At 37.0% G+C, this 16,449-nt stretch overlaps 2 protein-coding genes across 3 annotated transcripts; one reads left to right on the top strand and one right to left on the bottom strand.

The window, feature by feature from the left end:
- Positions 1-1,957: 1,957 nt before the first annotated feature.
- LOC139145244 (large ribosomal subunit protein eL6-like) lies at positions 1,958-7,081 on the bottom strand. The gene is made up of 5 exons (XM_070716274.1): positions 5,873-7,081; positions 5,211-5,312; positions 4,303-4,492; positions 3,496-3,680; positions 1,958-2,190 (listed from the first exon to the last, which is right to left on the bottom strand). Exons 1-5 carry the CDS (start codon positions 5,990-5,992, stop codon positions 2,038-2,040), a joined length of 750 nt encoding a protein of 249 aa, XP_070572375.1. The 5' UTR covers positions 5,993-7,081; the 3' UTR covers positions 1,958-2,037.
- A 17-nt stretch (positions 7,082-7,098) lies between these two features.
- On the top strand, positions 7,099-15,762 carry LOC139145245 (INO80 complex subunit E-like). Of its 2 annotated transcripts, none has more exons than XM_070716276.1 (8): positions 7,099-7,231; positions 9,435-9,533; positions 10,297-10,382; positions 11,782-11,949; positions 12,262-12,420; positions 13,256-13,316; positions 14,007-14,109; positions 14,713-15,762. In XM_070716276.1, the coding sequence occupies exons 2-8, from the start codon at positions 9,518-9,520 to the stop codon at positions 14,801-14,803; spliced, it is 684 nt and encodes a 227-aa protein (XP_070572377.1). In that variant the 5' UTR covers positions 7,099-7,231; positions 9,435-9,517; the 3' UTR covers positions 14,804-15,762. The 2 variants fall into 2 exon arrangements, with proteins under 2 accessions (XP_070572377.1, XP_070572378.1); XM_070716277.1 differs by lacking the exon at positions 7,099-7,231 and adding an exon at positions 7,351-7,610.
- The last annotated feature ends 687 nt before the right edge of the window (positions 15,763-16,449 follow it).

Below are 16,449 nucleotides of genomic sequence, written 5' to 3'. Positions count from 1 at the left end.
CAAGCCACAGAGGCCTCCGATTGAATGACAAAGCATAGAGAAAAAGAAATCGGTGAAAACAAGTCAAGAACAAAAGAATAAATAAGCACACACACCGATTGGAAAAATATCACGTACTACAGTTTGCTACCTCTTCTATGCGTATGTACGGCACAGTGCAAGACTGCCTATGTAGTGTACCTTGATATGGAATGGTTCCTCTCACTGTAGTGTTAACAGTGTGATGATTTTGGTACAGTGTATTTTGCATTGCACTGCCCTTACAAAATACGCAGGACCATTAGCATGGTGATTAATACATACATCATTGTACATTGATTATAGGTGTGTTATTATTACTCTACATGATGCTATGCACATTTTTTGTACATTTCCAGCAGTCTGTTGGTGTGTCCGTCTTAACTGATTATTTTCTACTATCTTACATGTTATTCAGTAAGAGTTGAACCATTTGGAGATGTGTATAGTTTTGATGTACAGTAAAACCTGTCTAAACTGTACCTTTCAGCACGGTCCCTCTATCATACAGATTGACCGTGCCTTCAGGGACCGAGAAAATTGTTTGGTTTGCAGTGGTGACAAGTCATTTAAACATACAGTTCTATTGGAATGGGACTGGGAAAAGAGTTCAGTATACACAGGTATCCAGTTTAGACATGTTTTACTGTATGTGAATTTGAAACCATTCTAGGTAAATTTTGCACTGATAAATGATTGGTACTTGATTGACAGCTGGGGGCACATAGGGAAACTCACAGCTGTGCTGGGATTGTTTTTCATCCAACATAAGTTTTCACAATACTTTCCTGATCTGCCATTAGCCTGCTTCTGTGGACTCATTTTGAAACTGGTTGAGTGAAGGAGGTTTACAGTCTAGTTTTTGTGAAAATTGAAAGTCTATACCCTATCCCCTGGAATTTTGGTATTTGGTATGATGGATATTTTTAATTTCATACAATTTAAAATTTCGATTGCTTCCTTGAATATTGAACGAAAGTATCAAATTTCTATTTGTCATGTATCGCCATAATATGCAAATACTGCATAACATTGCAGACAGTATGCATTATCATCTCATGTTGTTGATTCAGAGTATGACATGTATAAGATGACCTAAATTTCAAAGTCATGTATTATTTACAATCTCTATGCCCCATGCTGCAAACACATCCTTTAATCCAAAGATATAAAATGCCAAACTGTTGCAACCTGCCATATCTACATATGGGAACAGCTTAACATTGTACTGAGTTGGTCTTTTTTGAATTGCAAATGGCCTGACTAAAATAGGATGTTCAGACGAGCTAGTACAGTGTATGCATTCTTTGTTTGCCTACCGGATAGGCCAGTGGACAATTGAGCCATGATGAATAACACATATAGATAGCATAATCACAATGAATCCAATCTGATACACACAGGTTACATTTTCAACACTGAGAGTCATTGGAGACTTTTGAAGGCATGCAAATACTTTCTGCATGTTCATCGAAAGCAATACTTCTGCAGTCATAGCTTGATGAAAATTAATGGGATTAAGCAGAGTAGCTAGTATGAACACACTGATCAGGAATAGAAGTGCAAGCACATCCACGGAAATTTACAGCGATATGTGAGAACAACCTTATTGACACTTGAAAGACCGTGCAAGACAGACTAATGATAGCCCATTAAAATTCTGCTTTCCAGATTTTAACATAGATTGTAAAACTTGTGAGAACTTTCTAGAATAGCAGCCATTTTTCTGTAGTGCAGAAGTTGGACTACATGCACGATCCAGAATTATGCTGTTCTATGAAATGTACTACTATTTGAAAGATAACAGACAACAACTTGATTTGGTTCTGATTGGATGAGGATCTCTATTATTTCACATACTACATTCCCAGCAAATGCTTAAAAGCAATCATTATTTGCTTCAAGCCACTGTCAACACGCAACTCTGAGCCATGACAACTTCACTTCAACAAAGTTTTTTTATTTCCTCATACACTGAATGTTCACAAATGTACAATATTTCAATGGCTTTACTGTTCTTTAAAAGACCATTGCATGAGGGTATTGTTTATTTTGTAGGGCAAAGAGAGACTGCAAGTAGCCTTTGAGGAGTGGTACTGCTTTGATGATTGGCAGTAACTGTCTATCCACAGTCAACTGATCTTCCTTCCTCTCTTCTGATACTTTATATTCCTATACAAAAAAAAAAAAGATAAAGGGAAATTTAAGTTTGTTTCTTAACCTGTTAAATTCCCCATGGACAGGTCTACATCACCATTGATAACAATGGAATAGGGCATACCATTGTGGTGAACGGGGCTTAAATAGTAAAATTTGTAAAATTATACAATTGTAAAAAGTCGTAAAAGGTATGTCATTGGTAGCGTTTTATTCCCATTTTGATAGAGTTAAACCATTAGTACAGTTTTCTATCAATGGGTCTTGAGTATATCTGAGATATACACAAGAGGTGTACAGGTGATCACCATGTGAATTTTAAATAAGAGTTTACACTTCGAAGGTATCACAAACTGGAAACTTGGGCAATTAGCCAATCTGTAAGACATTTTGCAGCATAGCGTCCATTTATTTTTTATAGAAATAATCAACATATCTGACTGTTGTCTGTGACAGGCATATTGAATACCATATTCCGTTAGAACTGCTGACTGACATTTAGCAGGGATGTAGAAAATAGCCGGCAGCCGGCAAAAACAACTGGCTATCAGCTAAAATTTGCCGGCTGTGAAAATATAGTTTTCGTAAAATTCAGGACATTTTGCACAAACTTTGTTCACATACACTTCTTGTAACTACCTGTACTTTTATTTTTGCCACCTGTACCAAAAATTTCCTACATCCCTGCATTTAGGCTTATCAAATAACAACAAATGGATATCCATGGCGTCATTTGGATTTGCACATGTGCAATTGGAATGATTGGTTCAAAAGTATGATGCACAACCATGGTTTTCAATTTTTTTCTGGCAGAGAAAAAAACAAATGCTCCACTTTCTGGATGACATTCTTTGCTCTATTACATTTGCATGCCATTTATAATGACACTCTTTGATTATAGATATTAGAAGCTGAGGAAAACAAAGGCAGTTTTCAATGTGTAACTTATGTGCTTAAGTTTTTATCATAATCATCTGTCAATAAATATCAATTTCAACAAAAAAACAAACAACAGCTACACAAGTTTGATCCTCTCATTAACTAAAAGACAATTCTAAGAAAACCATGTACTTTTTAAATTTGCCTGTAACTTCTGTATTAAATCTTACCGGAGCACATCATGTTATCTGCTTCTTACTTTGATGTTTTTCTTAATGAACTATTGAAAAGGTCTTCTGATTACGATGTTGTGGGAAATGGTTTAACAATTCAACCCATTCCCTGTGAACAGGTCCACACACACCATTAATAACAACTTGTTTGGGCCAAACCATTGTGGTGAAAAGGATTAAACATTCTTCTTTTGCTAAATTTACTTGCCTCTTTTGCTTCATCAAATATTTCTCCTTCTTGATGTTTTGGTTTCCTAAGTGGCTTCTTCTTGAAGTATTCATCGGTCAGCCTATCTGGTAGCTTAACTCCACTTATGTCAATTTTTGTGCTCGTTGCAATGACGTAGATCTGGTTGATACGACGCATGGGTACTCCGTTCACTTTCATTGGTCCTACAAAAGTTTACAAGCACATGTATGAAACATTTCACAATACATGCTCCTTGGTATCACTATTATCATTATACTATCAAACCGAAGAGGACAAAAATGCAGTGCATGCACATTTTGAACACACTCTCAAACATGCAAGAGTCTATGAAGGGTTTTCTGAAAATCATGGTATATTGATCAGAGGCCCAGATACATGGTGTTTGCCATAAAGTTCTGCACATACAAACCTGGAAACCTGTGGAGTAAAAAAGTTTTCAGGGTCCCATTTTCAGATCAACAAATTTCATTTCTCCCTGTAGACTTCACACAGGATACTGTTACAGCAGCCATTTTGAATCACAAATACCTATAAATTTTAGGCAATTTGTTTTTCGGACCCCAAACTTTGCATGTAAATACACTGATTGTCCTTCTTCACCATGGAAGGAAATGATCAAAGTTTTCTCAAGAGAAATGTGAGCAAAAATCCAAAACCTATTTTAAGTTCTCCCTTCACATGATTGCTTTCATCTGCCTGAAGGGAAATGCTACTGCAAAAGACCCAGTGACATTTACTGGCTTACGAGCTTTAACAAAAATATTGCAGCTTTGCAATGAGCAACTAGGAATTGCAGGAACCTACCAGTGACCAACAGCAAACCGGAAGCCATCTGTTTCAGGAAAATGACCTTCTTGCCTTTGTATCTACCAGCAATAAGAATCAAAACTGTACCAGGAGTGATGCTTGCTCGGAGTTTACGTTTGTGTTGACTGAATGGCTTCTTGCGACTCCTCTTTCTTGGTTTGAGTTCCTCAGTTGGGTAGTAACGAGGCTGGAAAATTAATAGAGATATAACAATCATTCTATAACATTCTTTACATCAATTCGCAGTATACTAGAAATGTAATTTGAAGATGTACCCTTGCCTCTGCACTCTTGATACGTAAGAAGTTCAAAGTGATCTATGTGTATTACAAAGAAAACTATATATTTGCACTGAAATTTTTCAAGCACATTGTACAAGAGCATTTCTTACTTGAAATGCTCAAATCTTGAATATAAACATGGGGATCCCTTCATGTATGTAAATCATACTGATTACTTTTAACACTAACAAATATCAATGAAACAGGCAGAGCAATGTGCAATCGACACCTTTTTTCGATTGTGAACCCGAATCAATACATTGGTAAAGTTCAACAATAGACATCTCTACGGTGTGTGGGTCGACTAACATTAACTAATACTAACACTTTTTAACATTCACAGTAAGGAACCATGACAGTACTTATCCAAGGCTGTAAGTACTAGGCTACAGGCAACCAAAATAGTATGTGACCTGTAATACTGATCCTGTGTTTGTCTTTTTGATAGCTGCATGATGGAGGGAGGGTTGCATTATTGCTCTGCTGGTTTGACTGATTCCTATTACATTAACATATATCAGTTGACCCAGGTAGAGCCCTATGCAACATGATGCAAGAAGCAGCATCCAAAAGAAGACAGAGCAAGATTTGTATCATGGTATTGTTCTCCTTTACATTACTTACATTTCTCTTGACACGAACAAGACGCTTGCCACCATTTTTGTCACCTCCTATTTGTTTCTCAATGAAAGTTGGTGCCTGAACTTTTTCCTTCTTTACGACAGTCTGTTGGAAAAGTAACAGTCATAAAGAATTGTAAGCACAAAAGTGTAACAGAAATGCAAATGCAGTATAGCAAATTAGCTTGTAAAGTATTAGTTGAAAAAGTTTTGCACTGATCAAATGATAAACAGATTCAAACATCTGAACATGACAAGGCACTAACAATAACATTTGTAAAATTGCTGTTGCTGTTTCTTTCAAGTCAGTTTACCTGAAGAAGTGCATGAAATGCAGTCTGTCCATGCTCAATGCTCAATACAAGCATATTATTGAATGGGAGAATTTGTATACATCATTTTGAGCAGTCTCTCTTTACCCTACATCTGAGTGAGTACGATCATGCAAAATGAAACGTAACATGCTTTGTTTTCACTCCAACACCTCGGATAATTTTTGAAGTGGTTCCCCTAAATGCATATTTGAAACTCAACACGAACTCTTCATGTTGCCAGAACTACATTGCTTACAATGTCAGGTCTCTGCAGCAGACTGGGAATATCATTATTTTACTGATGGTACATGAATAGGAATTTATCTGCTTCTTACGTAACTAGCCTACTCACCCATTTCTTTTTGTATGTTGCTGTCCTTGCATACATAGCTGCCCGACCGTAGCGGGAAATCCCGCCGGTCAGCAGTTTGTTGCGGCAACAATGGCTTCTCTTTTTTTTGTCGTCAGCCATGCTGCAAAAATTAAGAGATATTTGGTTGTCAAAACTGGTGAAGCTGCATTTTCTTTACCACGCTTCTAAATGCAGGTTCATAGTCTTGCATGCGAGACGACCCTTGACCTATGGAGGAAGAGTGAAATTCATTCTACCTCCATGCTTGAACTAAAGTGTGCTTAGAAAGCGAACTTTCACCATTGCTTCACATATTCTTCACTCTCTTCTAAGGGAAGGTTCACAGCCCAGCTGGTGAGATTCCTATTTGCTTTCTTCAATCATGAACAGCACCTTCCGCATATCCATGCATCTTACAATAACAACTACCTCATACATGTACTGATTTTAGTAAGAAGCAAAATAGTCCCTAAATGCCTACCCATTTTTACAAACGTAGCTGTCTCTTTTTAATGCGTATGTTAATGTTGATGACAAATTAAATGCAAGCAAAACTTCACCCACTCATGTTTATTTGACTTATTTCGAATAAGATCAGTGTGTACATGTTATATGCAAATAATTCCAGCAATCAGCTGACACTGTCAAATCTGGGAGGAACATTGCATATTGTAACCTGTAATTTATTTCTTCGGACGCGTTTCCAATTATTTAATAAGCACACTACACAAATTGCTTTCTACATGTCAAATTCTGAGACGTATCATAAATTCAAAACAACGTTCACCACTTTACTCTATGGTGAATCGATTCTTGTCCAGGTGAAGAAAACGTATATCCATCAAATATTTCTTTTCAAATCATGTCACACATCATTTGATAAAACCAGAATGGTTGTGACATGATAAATACAGTGCAGAGACCAATTGATCCGGACTTATCGTACGTATACACATCCATTCCTATCGAAGTACAGGGGGTATCATCTCGACCGTACATCGTAAAATACAACAGATAGACGATGCCATTTTTCTCTATTAAATGTGTACAACTTATTCAGAATTCCAGCTCAAACGGAAGAGAGATAGTTTAATGAGCTATTCATGTTGTAAGAAGGTTTAGATGGTAGGATAGGTGACAGATTGAGGCGGATATCTTCCGACCGTCGCTATATCCTCCATACTTACTTTGAGGCAACCAGGGTAAGAGGACAACATACGGGTTTTCATTCAACACATGTACTCAAAAAACGATGACGTAGTACACATTCACTTACCGGAAGTCGAAGTCGAAGCGCATTACTTAAGCCTGGTCAGAAACTGCTATCCGCTTTGTTTACAGAAGCCAACCAAGAGCCAGGTAAGTCTTGCGAGGTCTGGTTCAAGTACTTAAAAAAGAAAATAATAGACTAAAACTGATTCGGTAGTGTACTTTTAGAGGTGCTCTGTATCGTCTCGATCAATGCTTCCTTGACACACCTGCACTGGACTAGACTGCTGCATCCCGGACTGCATATGACTCCCTCTCTCTCCTCGGCTTCAGCGCCATGGTCTCATGATGTTGGTTGCGTTGGTAACTTTGTATGTAGGTCTATGTGCAGCGTTTAAGGCTTTGCTTTGATCCAGCAACACACATAGAGATACGAACGTTGTAAAGTCGTTCGTGCCTGTCTATGTTATAAAGACCTGGGTGTAGCTAGCTGGTAACAACAAAGACCTGCAAAAGAGCTTCATACAGGGTAATAGTAAAGTCACTTCTGTTTATTAGTAAGTGGATTCAACAATAGGCTACACAAGTAGAATATTTCTCCTTGGATTTTTCAGGCAAAGCAACAGTGGCGGCGAGTGGTATTTTTTAACGAATTGTACCCAACAATTATGACTGATGATGATGCATGCTGTAAATAAATGTCCCCAGAGAGAAACTGATCTCTTTGCAATGAAAGTTGACACAAGAACACGATTGAGGATGAAATGGTTAGGGATAAACAATGGCAACTTTTGAGACATTTTTAGTATTTTTGTTCAGTTTTATCTGGTTTCATGATCCACTCCCTCAAGTCTCAACCTAGCTGAGATATCGCAGTGGTACTTGTGGCGTGTATCGAACACGTTCGGGTCAATGAGGTCATCGCCACAGTCCCGCTGCGAGCCAAACCATGGGCTTTGTTGGCAGTTTATGACAAGACTGACTGGTGTCGTAGATTCAGCTCGCAAAATAATGAACTATATTAGCCTTTGAATAAATAAACTTGTATCATCTTTATCATTGACTATCTGAGACTCATTCTGTACGCCTACTAACTTTCTTGAAGATAAGAACACATATTTTCGACCATTTTCCCGTGAGCCATAGACGGTTTCTACGATGTTTGCTTGATCGCACGTACAAAGCACTGAATACGTTGGAGGTCAAAAGTTCAAATTCAAGCAGGAACCATCGATGACTCATCGAAAAACGGTCAAAAATACATGTTGTCACAGTCGGGTTTGTTAGCAGGAGTAGAAAATGAGTCGTAGATAGTCAGTGATACAGAGGGTATAATTTTATTTATTGCAAGCCTTATCTATTTTATTGTTTTGTGAGCTAAATCTACGACACCGGTCGGTCTCGTAATAAACTGCCAACGAAGCCCATGGTTTGGCTCACAGCGGGACTGTGGCGATGACCTCAATGACCCGAGCGCATTTGATACACGCCACAAGTACTGTTGCGATATCACAGCTAGTCTCAACCCATTCACCACCTGATATAACTTCAAATCATCAAACTCATTTGTTTTCAATATTGAAAGAGTTGTCAACTTTGACCTCTTTAGACAACAAGGGTGAAAGGTTGAGCATTTGGAAATGACCAATATTAAGCTTGTAACATTTATAATAACACTTCCTCTACCACTGTCCTGTACATGCAGTCACATTAATACCCATGACTTTTCTACAATAAATCACATGACATACCCCAGCAGTGTTTGCTTCTTGGAGTAGAATAAGAAATCAAGAAGAATGTCGTGCTCTCTAAATTATAGACAGCATGCTTGAAAGTATATTTTTTATGTTACGGTATGTTGTTTCACAACAGTAAGCCATCTCCGTTGGACTCATGTGGACTTACGCCAATACCGGTACTGGTGTTAACTTCATGGTTACTTAGAGAGAAGCTGAATTGATTAATAAGAACAATGTTAAAGTATTTTCATTCACTTTATTGAATTTCAAAGAAATTCAAAATTGGCGAAAGAAGATGTGGCAATGCACTTGGATAGAGGGACTGTGGATTGCAGTACCAATTCTAGGCACCCTGTACCTCCCCATCTTATTACATATGCAGGACTAAGACTATGTACAAAGAGTTTACAGAAATAAATCGTGCCAAATATCAAAAGATTTCCTTCCGACTGCCATGAACAGATCAATGTTTTGCATTAGGAAAGTACGAGTAGTTGTCACAATTGCAACATTTGTGAAAGCAAAGATTCTCAAAAGGAATGTTTTTCTACTATCCTTTGCTATAAACATTCAGCAGTATTTTACAAATTTTTTCTCTCTTTTCTTTTTTGCAGAAAATCTCTCCCTCTGTATTTTAGATTAACATTTGATGATTTAGATGTGAGCAACTTGAACTGCAAAGTAACAAAAGTATGTAATGATGCCAGTTGCAGGTAAGACCAAAATTCATGATAGCCTTGTTCTTTCGCAGACATCAGCCACTGTATTTATGTTAAGTTTTATGAGGATCAAAAATAGAATTTGTATTAAGTATAACTTTCCATCATCGACTTCATTTCACTTTGCATGAAAAAATCAACCTTTATCCTAAGTTAGAAAGTAAAATGTACTAGTCACTAATTGATGGCTATCTTAAAAGCCATTTTGCAATCACAACTTTAAGTGATTTTTTTGTATTTGTTTGTTTGTGTGTGTGTGTGTGTGTGTGTGTGTGTGTGTGTGTGTGTGTGTGTGTGTGTGTGTGTGAATATTACCTTCATTCAGTGCTCATGTGTGCTGCAGTATCTCTGTCTTTTAAATACAATAATCAGTTGTAACAGCCACATTAATCTCAGGGAAGAGAATCAAGTGGTAAATGTATAAGTACGCTCTATATGGGGATGCATGATGTTTTGCAAGTTTTCAGAGTTGAGTCTTCAGTGTAGTTGTATTTGGGTCCTACTCAGTATTGCCCCACTTATCTTGTCATAGTGTTGATTTTTGTACATAAGTATTGCGTACACTACAGTACATGTACATAATACTGCAGAAAGAAAAGTATTCCAGTCCCATATCCATACAAACTGATATGTATACTTAAAGTATGATGACAAACAATATGTCAGTGGTAAGTTAACGTCTGTGCCTAGACAAAGTAGGCAAAAAAAAATCATTAGCTGTCTGCTTTTACAAGACTGTATGCCTTCTACTCACCAGATGAATTCAACTCTGATGTAGTTGATGCGCCGAACTACAAACAGAAATACAAAACTCTGAAGAGGAAACTGAAATATTTAGTATATGTAAGTTTTTGTATAAGATATTTTGGTCAAGTGTGAGCACATGAATTTTGAGGTTGCTTGAAAATAGGATATGTCGTATGAAATTCATCTGTAATTTGTAATTATTTTCCTTGAAAGCAATTGCAGAAAGATTAATTACTGTGCAACATTTTACCTTTTTGTGCCAAAGTCTACTGGTTTGGGTCCAACTTTGCATCAGAAAAAAAGGAAAATAATTGGCAAATACAAAAATTTGATATGGAAGGATTAATAAGATAAAAGAGTGAAAGTAAAAATGAAATTGATAAGAAAAATGTTAATGAAACTCCACTCTTGGTGGCAGTGTTAACAGTTGTTGATCAGAGTGTGTTTTACAAGCATTTCACTTTCACCACTGTGATTTTGTATGTTGGCGTATTCTGATCGCAAAGTTGTATCTTATTCAGACCGTGTGTGTGAAGGGACTGTGTTCAGACCAATATTTGGTGAGACTTCAGAACACTGGGCCCGTAAACCCTTTGAATGCTAAAGTCAATTTTTGCTGCCTTGATAAAATACAACTCAGACACTCTTTTTTGCAGATCAGACAATTTTTCTTCAGAGTTTTACCGAAATTTTGATCAAAAACTGTAGGCAATGAAAATGATGTCAATTTTGTCCAAGAGCATGTAAACAATCACAGAAAAATTAATAAAAATTGTGTTGCACTGAAACGTAATTTGTTGGTGGGAAAAAAATCACAGCACTCAAAGGGTTAAGGGTTACAGTAACATTCAACACTATTCAAGGGGTGTGTATATATTTATTCATCATGAAAGGCACTCTTAGAATATGACAGGTTCTTATTCATACCACAAGGAAAATGGACCCAGGTGGTTCTTCAGGTAACCTATATTTATGTACTTAGCTTTCTACTGAATGCTAAAAATGAAATAACTTGAGTTTTATGTCCAAAATTAAGCCATTGATGTCAAAAAATGTTCTCTTTTCAGAATCTGTCAGTTTCTATTCTGATTTTGGTCAGTCTAATAATAATAATAATAATAATAATCTTATAGCGCACATATCCACAAGTACATGTGCTCAAGGCGCTTTACAATTATTATTACCCCTGGTCACTGGACCTAATATGATACCACTCAACTCCCTGGGGAGCAAACTACAGCTCACATGTGCAGCCAATAAGCGCAGCAGAGCTAAACACACACATTACAACCACTGTCCTACCAGGTACCCATCACTCCTGGGTGGAGAGAAGCAATGAGGAATAAAGTGCCTTGCTCAAGGACACATTGCAACACCATGGCCATGCCGGGGCTCGAACTCACCATCCTGTGATCGTGAGTCCACTGCTCTAGCCACTGGCCCATGATGTCTCTTAATGAAGTCCCTTTCAACTAACAACCATTGTATTTTCCAGGAACAAGAATGTTTCAATGAAGAGCTGAAAAAAGCCCAGAGGAAGCTGCTTAAAGTATCGCGGGACAAAAGTTTCCTCCTGGACCGGCTGTTGCAATATGAGCAGATAGAGGATTCATCTTCAGATTCAGATGACACGGATTCATCTTCAAGTGATAATGATGTTAAGGTGAGATTCACATTCATTTTCAATTTTTGTTCTTGTCACTTATTTAGGTTTGTTAAAATGTTTGTTACATTTGAGTCTGTAACTAAGTCAAATTATCAGTGTACAGTGAACACAAATTTATGCTTTCGTAGAACTTGGTTGTTCTTTTTTTTTCAAATCTATTGGTTCATATTCTACCACTTGAGAAGGAAGTCCAATATTTTGCACCTGTAATTACTCAGAGGGGATGCTTTGCATCCCGTGGAAGTAGTAATTTTGCTCATGTTCTTTGGAAAGTTCTTTCCTATATCTGTTGATTTGTTTTGCCCTCAGGACGTCACAACACAGAAATCCAAGAAGAAGAAGACCTTATCACACCCACTGCCTTCACTGCCTTACGGTCTAGAAGGGTTCAACCCTCAAATGTTAGGTGCCATGGGTTATCCTGGTCTGCTGCCCTCAACGTCATCACAAGCCACAGCACACTTACATGTGAGTGCATCTCAGTGTCTGTATGTGGTCATGGGACACCACGTATATCATAATATAGCTTGCATGAGACAGTCTTTAACTTGATGTAGTGTTTGCAATCGTGGTAGTTTCTTTTTCACCTGATTAATCAGCACCTTACAAAAGCTATCAAGTAATTGGCAGTCTTTATGTGATGTGTAAGATGCCTGATTTGAGTCTTATTATCTATATATATCTCAATCATCTCAGCAGTGATTTGTCATCGAAAGAGCCACTGCTTCCAAGAAATCGAGGAATAAATTCTCTGTAAAGTGATATCACTTGTTGCAAAGTGGTTAAAATAAGTGAAAATTTTTAACTGCCCCTTTCTCCTGATTGTGCTTTAATAGTAAAGTTTAAACAATCACAAAAATTGTAGAAACTTTTATTCAGACATTTTTTTAAAAGATTCCAGAGCCAAGAACCAAATGTTTACATGTATGAGTAACAAACCTTACATGTACTTCTTATAAATGGTCTGATATGCAACATTGGTCAATTTCAGCTCTCATCGAAATTTGAAATACCATTGTGTCCATTTTGTCCTTATCAGTGGTTGGTTTATTTGTTATCTGAACTGTTATATTTCTGTTCCACACAAATATATGAAATAATTTACTCTGCAAATGATACTGATCAGTGGTCACAACACATCTCCTCCTTTTTCCAATCTCATCGTTGACAAATTGTGACATTAGCGATATAGAAGGCCTTGATATTCCACCCCTTGGAGTTCAACATTTTGATTTATAAAGAATGTCTTTGCTTCATCCAGATGACAAAGTCAGTTAGTTTTTGTTGTTCTGTTTATTTTCAGAATCCAATGTTTTCAGACATTCCACCAAAGAAACCAAAGAAAAGCCGGTCTGCAAAAGCTGGTAAGATTTCCATCCACTTTCCTTCAAAGTTGTTTGCAGAGTTTAATACTTAAAGTAATACATGCTCATTCTTGCTGTTCAACTCAATGCTCAGGCACTATAGTTTGAAAAGTAGAAGAATTTAGGTTCCTGAAAACCATAAAGCATCCCAGTTTTTCTTCCTAAAGAAAAACAAATTATTGAGTATAACACGCACCAAATGTTATCTTTGTTGTCATAAAGATAGTGTGCTCAAAGTACTTCAATGAAACTTTCAACCATTCTCTCACCAAATCAAGAATAAAAGTCGGGGGATCGCTGAGCAAAGTTCTGTGCAAGGGAAACAAATTACCTGAAATTTTCTGCTATCTGAAGTTCAAAATGGCCGGCAACCCTGTGTTATCTCTATGAGGAAAAGTAGAATTTTTGAAAAAACAAAATAGTAAAAATCTTTCTTTCTATACAAGCTTTAATATGAGCCCCACAGTTTGGAGATCAAAAAAGAAAAAAGATTAGAGAACTAACATCTTTCCCCTGAGGTGCATTCTACCTTAACCCCTTCACCACCATGGTTTGGCCTGAACCCATTGTTATCAATGGTGATTGTGGACCTGTTTACAGGGAATCGGGGTGAACAGGTTAACAAGGGAGTTACCCTGGTGAATGGAAACATAGCTGTCACTCATAGCATTGGTTTGCTCATCTCAACAGGTTCATCCAGTAAGTCCAGCAGTGGCAGCAAAAAGAGTGATAGTAAAACAAACACAGCAAGCGCTAGTAGTGCTGTTCCGGTGCCGGACACTTCACCCAAACAGTAAGTCATCAATTACAAATTATGAAATAGAAATACCACAACGATTTTTCAGATCTGTACATTTTTGGCTTCCTTCAAAGTGCAGTGGGAAGGACAGTCTTGTCAGGGTAATGTTTTGTCATGTGTAATACTTTTCAAGTGGAAGGGTGCATAGAGCAAGAGTGAGCAAATCGTCAATGCCAAAGCTGCTGTAGCTTTCCAATACAGCCCATTCTTTTATCAATTCATAATGGCTTTTCATACACACTTCTATCATGATTTACAGCATTATAAGATGAGAAAAAGACCTATTTTGCATTGTTAGAGTACAGTGAAAATGAATTATACCCATTCATTTCAGATGGTTTGTTATTTACATTGATTTTTTGTGAATGTGAATTACCATAGTACGTGCCTTGAAAGTGAAAGACTTAAACTTTCGGTCAAACTTTCCTCAAAGAAACTTTCAAACTTTCTCTAACCAACTCACAGATAAAAAATCAGGGGCTACCATGCAAAGTCCAGTACTGGTAGAAGAGTAGCAAATTACCGAAGTGAATTTTACCGGAAGCACCAAGTTGGCTTCAGGCAATGACATGTTTCCTATCTTCTTTGGTTTTACAGGAAAACTGTCGGTGAAGAAGATGAAAGTGTCCCTCCTCCTGAGGATATGTATGAAGGTGATGACAACCTCATCATTGATATTCCAGAATAAGTCAGTGAACAGTCCTTGCTAACATTGCACTCCTCAGTTTGATCAGAAGATGGTGTATGATTTCTTATCAGAGATACAGAGGCATCCTCGGCGTATTTTGAAGATTGCATAGCTTTTGCCAGTGAAATATCAGTGTAGTGAAATGTCAAGTGGATAACAAGATAGCTAGAATTGATATTTATATTCAAAATTCAGCTATTGAATGTAACTTTGAGAAACAGGACAATCAGGCAGACAAAATGCAAATCTTGCTCAACTGTATGAAAATCATTCAAGAAATGTTTTCAGGAAAAAGTTATCCATCATTGTAGTGGGTACAATTTAGGATTAACCATGTAGGATGTAGAATTATAGGATTTCTTTCCCTTCTGGGAATGGTTTTCACCGTCAAATGATGAATGGAAAATCATTTAGTAGGCAGCCATGCATTTTGTAAAATGGATTAGAAGCAATGAAAATTTGTATTTTCATTTTCATTTTACTAAGACAGTGAGACTTTTTGTTTGGGTAATTCTCTGGAAATTAAATATGTAGTCTTATTTGTGCATTTTCAAAAGTGGATAGAACAAAAGAAAACCATGTCAACATACATCATTGTCTACATTGATATCTGTTCTTTTATAATGCTGCGGCTGTAGAATGCACTGACCATAGGCTTTGTACAGAGTACCTGGTATGTTCCATAACAGCTTTATCGTGCGTGTGTCTTAGTTTTGATGGGAAAAAAATTAATATTCATATATTCTGTGTTGGTTTATTTAGCTTGGTCATCATCAACACATGATTTTCTCTTTCTTGGTTAGTGTTGCCATCAGCAAGCTAGGGTGTAAATTAGCGCCCCTTGTTTGCTGATTTGTTCCAGCAACGTGCTATTACTTCTACGACACTTTTTGTATGTATACGTTCTTGAGAAGTCATCTTAGTCCTTGAATAAAGCTGTAATTTTTTTACAAACACAATTGCTAGGACAGATCTGATTCTGATTGTTATATTGACTTCTAATCTGTCCAGTGCTAAGATTTTGGATTCATGGAACACACTTTCCGGGACACAGGGTTGGAAGATTTCAGAAGAAGGGAAGTAGTTCTACTTTACCCTAGCATTATTGCATGGATGTGTATTTTCTGAACCACAGTAAATGATTTTGAACCATAGTACCAAATATTTTCTAGTACTCTATCCATGAACAAAAAACCCTTTGTGTTCAGTCTTTTCCAAGCATATTGATGGGACTCTGTTGTACGGAAACAAGACAATTATAAATATTGGGTATGTAGTTCATGTGATCATCAACTTATCATCAAACACATCAGAAAATCACTAAGTCAAACTCTTATAATTTTCTGGCAGTAAATTTCAGTAGCTTTTCCTAACTTTATTCGGGTGTCTCTTTTTCAAAAGTGTAAGCAATTGTTGCCAGTGACATTGGTCTTCAAATTACTAAGCTGTCACTCATTGCCAAATATTTCACTCAAACTTGTTCACGAGCTTGGTCAATCTTCATCGTTATACAAGTGGTCAAAATTAATGTGTGAAATTCTCGATGAAGATTTCCAGTATCACTTGGACAAAATTTCAAAGGATACATTACATTTAGTTAAATGTTTAGAACTTTATTTGCTTGTCTATCTTACATGGTATTATTT

This window comes from Ptychodera flava, chromosome 12 (genome assembly GCF_041260155.1).
Source record: "Ptychodera flava strain L36383 chromosome 12, AS_Pfla_20210202, whole genome shotgun sequence".
Classification (NCBI taxonomy): Eukaryota; Metazoa; Hemichordata; class Enteropneusta; family Ptychoderidae; genus Ptychodera; species Ptychodera flava.
Note: the sequence above shows the minus strand (reverse complement) of the source record. Positions and strands in the feature narration are given on the sequence as shown.

Bases quoted from the DNA above. Each gene is read 5' to 3' on its own strand.
- LOC139145244 (XM_070716274.1), bottom strand. From the start codon at position 5,992: ATGGCTGACGACAAAAAAAAGAGAAGCCATTGTTGCCGCAACAAACTG. The intron at 5,313-5,872 runs GTGAGTAGGCTA...CTTTTCCAACAG, and splicing joins CAACATACAAAAAGAAATGG to ACTGTCGTAAAGAAGGAAAA. The intron at 4,493-5,210 runs GTAAGTAATGTA...TTAATTTTCCAG, and splicing joins TTGTTCGTGTCAAGAGAAAT to CCTCGTTACTACCCAACTGA.
- LOC139145245 (XM_070716276.1), top strand. The intron at 12,421-13,255 runs GTGAGTGCATCT...GTTTATTTTCAG, and splicing joins AAGCCACAGCACACTTACAT to AATCCAATGTTTTCAGACAT. The intron at 13,317-14,006 runs GTAAGATTTCCA...TCATCTCAACAG, and splicing joins AAGCCGGTCTGCAAAAGCTG to GTTCATCCAGTAAGTCCAGC.